Genomic DNA, 11,040 nt, shown 5'->3' with positions numbered 1-11,040 from the left:
ACTCACTTAGGGCTGGCGGGGGGTAACAGATGTAGATGAAACAGACTCGGAGAGGAAAGCAGCAGTCAGCCTTCATAAAGCTGATGGAGTGGAGGGCCAAATGGAGAGGAACTAGTAGAGACTGGGTGGAATAAAAGCAGCAACAAGGAAGACAGCCATCAATGGTTTTCTGTTACAGCGACATGAACTTTCATCCAGAGGGAAGATACAAAGTTCTAAACCTAGACTAGTGTCACAGCAAAGGATTTTAGGATCGCTGAGGTCATGGGTCTAAGGCCCTCACCCAAACATGCTCAACACGTGTCTGAAAATGTACTTTGATTAAATGAGTTAGCTGTTTATTTACATTTCCTGCGAGATGTATTTAAATGGAGTTCTTTGGAAGTCCACAAGTGCTTATAAACTCCACACAACAAACTGAACTGACAGAACTCCTCATATTTTCACTGTAATTAGCACTAGATTGCTTGAAATATTTAAGGGAATTATACACATAAAAGAAAACATTTTATTTCCCAACATGAAGCCTGAATGGTGGGTGGGGGTCGGGGTACACTTTCTGGTTTTAGTTCGGGATGGTCTTACATTGTGTGTGTGTTGACGGGTAGGGTTGCTGGGATAATAAGAAAAGAAAAGAAAGGGCTAAAACTGTGATGTTTAATGTTTTTATGTAATGTTGTTGATATTGCGTCTTTTCTCAACAACAAATTGAAGTGGTGTTACAAAGTCTTCTCGACGCAGCCAGGAAAGGCTATTCTGTTGGAGAGATACAGAATTCTTTGATTATTTTTGTTTAACTAAAAGAAAAAAATATATACACATATATACATATATATATATACACACACATACATATTTATATATATACACTCACACACCATGTGTCCTCAATGAAAGCTACATGGCCCTGACACCAACTAACATGCACACATGACAAAAGCATTACATTAGTATGTTTATTAAATTTCAAAACTTCGGTTGTGAACAGGATACCAAATTTGCAATCCGTGTGCGACAGTTTGTTTGAATACATTGCATTTATTTTTCTTAAGACGTAACTATCATTCAATTTCATCAAACAGACTTGTTTTTTCCAATGATGAAAAGGAAAAGGATACACAGTGGAGCGGGTGTTATCAAGCTTCTTGAATGCTTCTATTTAACAGCTTAAGAATAAACTGAGGCAACAAGCTATAGCACGGAGCAAAGAAGAGAATTACTTTAAAACTACTCAACATTGTGCTCTTTGGATTCAGTTATGGAACGACTTATTCGGTAAATATCAATGTAAGGACACAACAAAATATACTAACAGGGTTTGGTTTTTCATCCCACAAAAGTCAAAAAATCCTGTCTGTTGAGACATGCACCAGAGCCTCATTGTTCAATTTATAATCCATTTAAAAAAAGAAAAGAAATTCAACTAATTGGGATGTCTGAGCGAGGCACAAGACCTAAGACTCAGCTCCACCCGCAGAATACCCTGAAATGTAAACATACACTTCACAACAAAAGTTTAGGATGTAATCACACAAAAAGGCACAATGTTAAAATGTCACAACTTAATGATTACTCAGTAGTTTGGAAGGGAAGATAACTCCATTGGAGTACCTGGCAACAACCAGTAGCTGCTAGAGTGAAGAGAGAGCACTCCATATTACCGTGTTATTGCATAGCCAGTAGTCTTCACTGCTTTCTGTCACTTGAAGATATGGAAGAAATTCTCTCTATGATAAACAATGCCAAGGCAGCTACTGTGACAGGTAATAATGACTCTAAGGGATCAGCGACAAACAGTAGCGTTTTAGCAGAGACTCATAGGCGGAGTACAATTACTTAAGAAGATATTTGAAAAGTAACAAAAAGTGTGCAAAGGTCCTGAATGACACTTTGGTTCCGAGGCACTCAAAGTGGTCAACGTGCAAGAAGGAAGCGATGCTGCAAAAACAAAAACAAAACAATCCTCCAGTTACTCCAGTGGGCATCTCCAGTGCTAAGACACGCAGTTCACAACAGCTGCTTCAATCCTCACTGGAGTCCCCTGAGTTGTCCAAGTCCTCCCATGAAGCCTTGGTGCGCTGCTCCCAGCTCCGGGCCTGTGCGATCACAGCAGGGGGCATGAGCGTCACGCAGGCCGCCAGGCCGGAGACGCGTTTCTTAAACTCCGTCTCGTTCTCCCACTCGTCTGTGTCGGTGTTCAGCACGTGAACGTATTTCATCCTGTTGCCTTTGTCGTGAGAGCGTCCTCCCAGGACGTAGATGCGACTGTCCAGAACAGCTATGCCGGGTTCTCCATGTCCCGCGGGGAGAGGGGTCAGTAAAGACCAAGAGCTGGCTTCGGGGTTAAAGCATGCCACCTGAAACGAAAAGAGGAAACAAATGTGTCTTCAACAGGGGGTCCGGGACTGCAGGGGGACCACCAAAGTAGTACTTTTTTAAAGTTATTTAAAAAAAACTAAAATGCCTTACATGAATCAATCATTGTAATAGCAAATATAAATCAGCCGATTTGCGAAAGAAAACCAATTGATGGCCGATAGGTAAGGTAGTCACTAAGGCAGCCACCTACAGATGCAGTTCAGTGTGCCAAATGTATCTTTAACATTAAAAGATGTTTTAAAAAATCATATAAATTATTATTTAAAAAGCTTATTATTCTATGCACTCAAAAGGTATATATCAAGGCATACACATTATTGTAGGCCCAGTTTAATATGGACCTTTATTGTTTACATATATAGTAGTAGGTAGGTAAAATAACATTAGAACCGATAAACTATTGAATATTCTATGATTTAAATATGTAAGACAGAGAGCATATAAGTTATGGCGCTTTGCGGCAAAAAATAAAAAAACAAGAAATATGTCAAAATGCAAGAACATCTGTATGTGTAAAAAGGAAAAATGTCCACCAGGCACCATTTCAAACTGAAAGAGACTGAGACCACCATTTACCAGTGTAGACACTGCTTTCATTGAGCAAGACTAAACACTGACTTGTGCCAATGTACCTTCAGGACATCACGGCGATATCCACGCTCATCGTTGCTTCCACCAATAACATAAATGCGTCCATTAACCGCAGCCGTGCCATGCCATGCTCGCTCCACCGGCCCCTCAGCACATCCTGTCCAATGATTGGCCACAGGGTCAAAGCAGTAGGTCTCTCGGAGGTACGTCATTCCTCTGCGCCCGCAAGTTATGTACATTTTGTCACCCAACACCGCTCCAGCATGGGCGTAAATCTAGAGGGGAGGTCAGACTGGTATTGAAAGAAGTGCCTATTTAACAGGAAAGCCCCAGTAAAAACACACGTGTGTGTATGTAGCACCATCATGTGGATGGTAGCAGTATTACATGCATTGTTTTCATCTTTGAACCCTTCTCATACCTCTCTCTTTAGGGGTGATACCCATTCCCACATGTTGGAGTGTGGATCATAGCGCTCCACTGATTCCAGTTCATTGCTGTAGTCCCGTCCTCCAATGGCATAAATATGGCCGCCCATCACACAAACACAGTGGTCAGCCCGCTGCTGCTGCAGAGGCTGGATGGAGCACCAGCTGTTGTGACGAGGGTCGTATCTGGGGAGAATGGACAGAGGGCTCAAAACAGTGATGGAAACGTATGACTTTAAAAAAATCATTCAGCAGGGAGAAAAGCTGCGCTCAAAGTATATACACAATCAATTGAACTATGAACCAACCACGAGTATGAGCACGCTACTGGAACACACCAGATATGTTAAAGGGACAGTTCCCCCAAAAATTGAAAATACATATTTTTCCTCTTAACTGTAGTTCTAAATATTGATCTAGAATGTTTTGGTGGGAGATGCATAGTGTTGGACATATTGGGTGCCTTCTCCCCAATATAATGGAACTATGGATGACACTTGGAAAAATTTGAAAAATTCAACAGAAATCCTGACCCGGTTACTCAACATAATCCACAGATCTGGTTGTAAGAGGCTTCATGTAGAAACTATTTTCTTTTTGACAAACTACACCAGCCAAAATTATAACCGCGCAGAGGGAAGCCTGCTCTGGGACAAGAGGCTTGAGCTCGTGACAAAACAAAAATATGTAAACACTAATGCCGTCCTCCTCGGCTGGGGTGTGGCATATGCTAGCTAGGGAGAGCTAGCAGTATCGGTGAACTACACTTACAGCTCAGCCAAATCCATAAGTATAATTCCTTCTGTGCTGCGATACAGTTGCCGGGTGGAGTTTGGCAGAAAGAAAATAGTTCCTACATGTAACTGCTCACAACCAGGTCAGTTGACCTTGAGTAACCGGGTCAGGATTTTTGGAAAGAGACTGTTGACTTTTTAAAATGTGTTTTTTTGACGCTTTGAGCACCACAAGCCGAGTGCCATCTAGGTCCATCATATTCTAGAGAAGTCAAAAATGATTCTGCCTACAAAACAAGAACTTTAGCATATCTTCCATAAATAGGTATCGGAGCAAAACTGGTAGTATTGTTTGGCATCCCACTCAGAGGCTCTGTACCAAATTTGGTGAGGATCGCCATTAGGAGGCGCTATAATTATCGTAGACAGGTTTTGGCCAATAACTCAATGTATTTAAATGGGAAAATTGCAACGGCAATATCTCTGTAAATATGGTAAATGCTATCATCACAAAAATGATTGTTCGACATGTGATTTGGCCCCATACCGAATGAATGGGAAAATTTGCTTTTGGATTTCACTACAGACTTTGGAGCTTGCACTTAGTGAAATTCAGTGACTTTGGGTTCTCGCTTTCGTGAGCTCCCCGTGTCATCAGGGGCGACTGGCATCGGGGAGGTTTGGACCACGTCATAACTGCTTTCAGTTCTAGTCTGTTTTATGTCAGTGTAAGCTGAATTTTGGGGGGATTTTGAACAGCTGGTCAGACAAAGCAAGCAATCTGAGAACCTGTTGACATAGGAAACTTTTGTCTGGCATACTACAGACCAGAGCTTACATATCAGCCAATATTAGCTTATTGCAAGTACAATATGTCAGACGACAGGAAACTGCAGTGACTGCAGTTGAAAATTCCAAAGTTTGCCATAGTTAGGAAATAAAATGACGCCATAACAAAGTTTGTCCAGTAGAACCACTGGCTTATTTTTCAACAGTTAAACCCTCTGCTCACTACATATTCCGGTCAATTTCTTTCACAAAAAGAAACAAAACTTACATTTTTAAGTTATTTGTATACCATAAAAATATTTGTATCAAAATATGTATTTGACAGATTATTCTTTTATGAAAATAGTGGCTGATGGAATCTCACCTCCAGCAGCGGGTCTCTGCATGAAATCCACTGGTGTTCTTGTCTCCTCCAATCAGATACACAAAGTTGTTGAGCACAGCGATGCCCTGGTTGGACATTCGGGGGGCGTGAGCTGCAGTGAGAGTCCTCCACTCCCCCCAGCTGGGGTGGAACACCTGAAACAAATGCTCGCTTTCTGTGAGGGAGCTGGAGCTGAACATCCCCCCAAAGCCCAATATGCAGTGGAAGGTGGACCGTGGCTGGGTGAGAGGACTCTGCAGGACGGGCTGCCAGATCTCCTGCTCGTGGTATTGCAGTGCGGCGGACACACAGTCCTTGAGTGGACACTGCTGCAGTCTGCCATGCAGCCTCTGCAACACTTGCTTCTCAATTAGGTAGAAGCGCACAGCATCAAGCATCTTGAGGTTGTCCTTTGGGTCAAAAAGTTATATTAATTGATTGATTGATTGATTGATTGAATTCAGGCTTATAAAGCTGTGTGTGAGTACAACTAAAGCACAGTAAGGGCGTTTTCGCACCTATAGTTTGTTTGCTTTGGTCCGAATCCGTTGACTTGTAGCGATTTCCCCTTGGTTTGGTTTTGTTTCACACAAAGAAAGATCCAAGCGTAACAAAATGTGTCACTACAAATGACGTAAGAACGTTCACTACGCTAAGGAAGTAAGTACAAGAAGAAGGTCCTGTATACTGGAATAGTGTAAATTTCTCACATCTCTATGGTCAAACCAGCTCACTTCATTTGAATTATTAGACACTGTCACAGAGACTTCAGCGGCGGCTGGTTTGTTTGACCACGGAAATGCTAGTGTCTGCGAACTTGACGGCAGTCTATTTCTGTGAGAGACACATTGCAAGCTGCTACAGTGTGCATGTTCTGCCGCAGATTACAAAGCACACCTGACTACAGGAGCCGTTGATTTACAGAGTATACATACAGCGGTTGGTGCGGTTTGAGGTCGGATCACGTTCTCACCCCAAACGAACCCCTCCAGAGTTCGATTGAAAGTGTACTGGGACCACCTCATCAAGAAGGTCTCGGGACACTTGTTTGGTCCGCTTTTGGTGCGCATCCAAGTGCAATTGCTGCTTTCCCTCATGCCCAAACAAACCGCACCAAGGGGGAAAATGAACTCTAGTGCGATTTAACTGAACTACTTAAGGCATGTGTGAAAGCCCCCTTAAAGTAAGCCGGTATATATAGTGAGTATCTGATGGGGATGAAGAAATGAGTATGAAATGCAGACACACCATGGGACTGACCTGCAAGTACACCTGGTCAGTTTCCACCTGCAACGGACTGAAGTGGTAGTGAAGAGCCGCCTCGTACACCTCGTTCTCGGTGTTTACGTGAAGCTCGTCACTGCACAGCGCGTTGAATACTTTATCTTGGGGCAGTTCTCGATACACTTCGGAGCGAGACAAAGTCTGAATGTTCCTGAGGATGTAGGAGTGGATCTTGGCATTAAGTTGTTGCAGTCCGTAGAGATCAGCTAAATTGTGAACCTCTAAAATGTTGCTCTCGTCCAGCCAGGAGAAAAGGAAATCACAGCAAAATTCGATGACAATCTCAAGCTTTAAAACACAAAAGGACACAGATTAACTAATGGAAATACAACAACAAACAACGTGATATGGCTAAGCAAAACTACAACAAAGAGTTTACTTGTACTAGTGTGGCGGCTATCAGGACGTCCTGCACACACTCCAGGTCTAACTCGATCTCTGAAGTGTAGATGTAGTCGAGTATTTTTTTCATGGCCATGTAAGATACTCCATGAATTGGGATCTCCTTTTGCTGTGTCTCGCGAAGGCCTCCAGCAAACATTCCCCTAGTGGAGAACAGGGAGTGACATATTTTTGAATGGCTTATGTTTGGGTTACCTGCTAGCCCAGTGACAATAAGATGCATACCACATGGCCACAATAACCCCAGTTAGCTGCATGGATATCAGGCAGAAGAAGATGCACAGCTCATTATGAGCTGTCCACTAAAGACAAAATACCAGAGGAAAAGTCTAATGTTAAGCCAAGAAATCACCTGAAAAGTGAGGAATATAAATATAATGCCCCTGATGCTGAGATTTCTGTACCCATCACAAAACCTTCACACGTTTAAACTAAATCTTTGTCCAATATAGGGAGCCTCAGTTGTTATTCACTTCAAGTGTACAAGGCACACCCAATACAGTAAAAGCATCTTTTTGTGAAGGGATGTTAGTGCATTATCTTTTCCTACTTTTAGCCTTATAATGGGATTACAGGGCTACCTATCAACAGTACTGGCACAATGCAGAAGCATCTCCCTCCACCCCTGCACAGTAAGCTACAAACCAATACACTTGACTTCACATGATTCAATAAACCTATGAGTATCACTCGTCTACGTCACGAATAGTGCTGGCTGACTGGAGACCCCAGCGCTTGTATCTGTGTTACCTACTTAATGTTGTTGTCCACCAAAGCAATGTTATCTTAGGTCATGACGGAAGCAGATATGTAAAAACAAACAACAAAGTGAACCTAAATGTGTACACCACTACTGATTACTGATCATATGACAATGTAAATACATCTCAAACTTTGTTTAAGCTGAACTCAGAAATAAAAGCTTGGCTCTTAGAATGTCTTGATAGGTATGTAAATTAATAAAAGGAAGCAAATAAACAAAGTTTTGGGAACCAGTTTGACTCTAGCCGTGGTCAATGGTGTGACGACCCTGCTGTGTTTACTTGATTGATCGGTGTTGAATCTACAGGTGTCTGTTAGGGTAACCTGGAACTCCTGAGTTTTTTCCAGGTTACTTAAGTCTGGCCGCAGTGCTAGTGCGTTCTCTCGCTGCCGGCCTGCTGCTGTTCCAGCTCTCTCTGTTTCTTTGGTGGTCCGGGTTTGTTTTTATGGGTTAACTTTATGATTTGCAGGGGTTAAAGCAAGAAACCATATGTGAATCTGACATGCTGCCCTGGAGGAAACGTGCACAATGTATGTACTATTTTAAACTGTTCTATGCCTGAATACAGGCCTGGTGCTGGGAACTTTAAGCCTTGTGCACTGTTTGCATTTTACACACACACATCCATGCATCCATCACTCATGCACACTTACACCACTGACTATACTACACAACCACACCCCACACCTTTTAATAATCATTTAATTTTGTCTGATTTGGAAGTATATTTTAAGAAGTAGAAGTGTTTAAGTCTGTGTGTTTTAGTTTAAGTGGAAGTAGATTTTTGGTAAAACTTCACCCTAGTCTGTTTTTAGTGGCCTAGGAGCATGGTCATAACAATGGTATATATAAATACTGTGCTGCTCTAAAGAAAAATGAAAGTGAATAATAACTAAACTGAAAGTAAATCAACAAGGTAGTGCGGCCTGCTGTGAGTTTTACCTAAAATAATCGCAAGACGCTGCCAGAAGTATACGGTGGGCTTTGATGGCTCGACCCTCCACCATCAGCTCGACATCAAAGAGGATGCCACTTTCTCTGAGAGCCAGCAGGCCGTCCAACAGGCTGCAGAAATGGGCTGAACTTTTGTAGGTCTGTCGGCTCAGCCGGCCTGCGCGTCCTCCTCTAGGACTCCGCTTTCCTTTCTCGGCCATGGCAGGGTAGTGATGTTCAGGCTTCATCCCCTTTATCTGTCTACTACTAACACCACTCTAAGTATTCCTTCACATTGTTGTTAATATAAGCCACACTCTGCTGTTGGCTTGTAGAGAAATATACAGGAAAAGTAGGAACAGGCTGTGCAGCTAGCGGCTAAAGAAGGGTGGTTACGGTTGCTTGAAATGTCACTTTATAACGTAACGCTGCAGATGTGTAAGTAACACACGCAATTTATGGCATAACTTAATCTACAAAGCAATTACCAAGATGTGAAAGTTTAACGTCTGTAACATACATAGCTACACCCTTCCCTCGACGTACTGCTACCTGCAACTGCGCTGTCCGCTAATGTAAAGTTAGTTGTAACCGTGAAGAGCATTAGCTTGCTAAGCTATCGGATGGTTAGCCTGCTAGCTGCTGTAACGCACTATAAAAACAGAAAGCTAGACACTTAAAAACTGAAACACAACGACGGCTCAAAAATATCGTCGTGTTTATCAAATACAAACCGTTTTATGTTAAGAGTTTATCTAGTCACAATGACACTAATTCCTTTCGTGGAATGACTATACAGCTACAGCAATTGCGTGATTTTTGATTTGACAGACCAAAACAAGTCTGTTTACTTTTTGCTGTCAGGCAGTGAGCTCACACACTATTGGTCACTTCTGTTGTAATGTCCCAGCCAGTTTCTAAGAAAGAGCCAATCAGAGACGTCTGAAACTAATATGACCGTTTTAGTTTGTCTTTTTACACAATACTGTTTTTGTAGAATGAGCAATTCTTTTTTTTTATTATTTGTTATTGATTATGTCTATTGATAAATGAGTATTTAGTAAACAACATTTAAACTTTTAAACAATGTTTAAACAATGTCTTGTGACTATTTCTATAAACACAAGAGGATGCTGTTTCCTTCCTCAAAGGTCTCAAAGGTCATTTCTAACTGGTCAGACCAAAACACAAGCATCAGAGGTTGAAAGTGCATTCACTCTGTACTGTACAGTACAGATTTGAGGCACTGGATCTTTAGTTTAGTTGGCTATTTGTATTTTTGTATAACTTTACACCTCTACAGTATTTTTTAGGCGTAAATATTGTATTTTATTTAGATTTTTCATTTTTCAATTTCTACACAGACTAATTAATAACACAGCCGTTAAACCACCTAAACTAGATACATTCCAAGAATGCATGCATTTTTTTGCACAAATAATGAAACGTCTACTTTTATTTCACATATTTACATCATACATTTGATTTGATAGCGAATACTTCTGTACTAAATATGTGACTTTAACTTGTAATGGAGCACAACATGTTATTACTAGTTCTAGAAGAACTTTGATGTTTCAAGTCTAAAGTAGTTATTTATCATTCAAGCCAACTGTTTGTTGAATTTATCATTTTTGCCCCACCAATATTTGTTCTCCATCTGATCAAACACTTTCCAGATTGATTTTTCACTGTTTGATAACTGCATGAAGTTGCCAAATAGATTTTCTAAGGCAGCCAGCCATGATGCTCTTTTTATAAAAATTGAGACTTCCATATTGCTTAGTTTTTACAATCTCATTCATCTTCCGCCAAGAATTCAATTTGCATTTATCATTTCCTGACACGAAGAGTAGAGATTTTTCCACTTGCAAAACACTGTTGAAATAATCCATCACTTGATTTATTCTCCAGTCTAACACACATTGCAGTGGAGTGCACATGGGGAAATGAAGGGGGAAAGCTCTCCTGGCTTGTTGTCTTGGGTGCAAAAATGCCCTTTTCAAATAGCAAATCATAACTTGTTTCCTCCTGACAAATCTTTCATGTGAAGAAATTCCAATTATAGATGCTGCCCATAATAGAGCCTATTGCTGCTCCCTGAACAGCAAACAAACACACTGCTGTGACACTGCATACCTAACGTGACTCTAGCAAAGTTTTGGTCTTGATTAGCCAATTGGCATGAAAATAACTGTTCATGATCAATTAATTGTTGTTAATTGTTAAGTATTTTTAAATTGTGATTGGTATTTTTTCTAAAAGTTTTTTCTGAAGTTTTAGGGAGATCATTTTTGCAGATTGTTAGATAATGAAAATAAGTGTTAGCTGCTGCCCAATTATCCACACTGTTGCAATGATCATGATCATGCA

General features: G+C 41.2%; 1 protein-coding gene across 2 annotated transcripts; it reads right to left on the bottom strand.

Moving 5' to 3' along the window:
* Nucleotides 1-1,087: 1,087 nt before the first annotated feature.
* On the bottom strand, nt 1,088-9,523 carry klhl22 (kelch-like family member 22). 2 transcript variants are annotated; one of them, XM_034871337.1, is made up of 7 exons: nt 8,677-8,915; nt 6,949-7,114; nt 6,534-6,857; nt 5,286-5,695; nt 3,392-3,584; nt 3,012-3,245; nt 1,088-2,357 (listed from the first exon to the last, which is right to left on the bottom strand). In XM_034871337.1, the coding sequence occupies exons 1-7, from the start codon at nt 8,913-8,915 to the stop codon at nt 2,022-2,024; spliced, it is 1,902 nt and encodes a 633-aa protein (XP_034727228.1). In that variant the 3' UTR covers nt 1,088-2,021. The 2 variants fall into 2 exon arrangements, with proteins under 2 accessions (XP_034727228.1, XP_034727229.1); XM_034871338.1 differs by having other exon boundaries at nt 2,022-2,357; nt 6,546-6,857; nt 8,677-9,523.
* Between the last annotated feature and the right edge of the window lie 1,517 nt (nt 9,524-11,040).

This window comes from Etheostoma cragini, chromosome 5, assembly GCF_013103735.1.
Source record: "Etheostoma cragini isolate CJK2018 chromosome 5, CSU_Ecrag_1.0, whole genome shotgun sequence".
Classification (NCBI taxonomy): domain Eukaryota; kingdom Metazoa; phylum Chordata; class Actinopteri; order Perciformes; family Percidae; genus Etheostoma; species Etheostoma cragini.
This window is presented reverse-complemented; position numbering and strand designations above follow the sequence as displayed.

Excerpts from the sequence above, each read along its gene's own strand:
- klhl22 (XM_034871337.1), bottom strand. The coding sequence starts at position 8,915 with ATGAAGCCTGAACATCACTACCCTGCCATGGCCGAGAAAGGAAAGCGG. Across the intron at positions 7,115-8,676 it reads GCGTCTTGCGATTATTTTAG|GGGAATGTTTGCTGGAGGCC; the intron begins GTAAAACTCACA and ends GTTCTCCACTAG. Across the intron at positions 3,585-5,285 it reads GCAGAGACCCGCTGCTGGAG|ATACGACCCTCGTCACAACA; the intron begins GTGAGATTCCAT and ends CATTCTCCCCAG.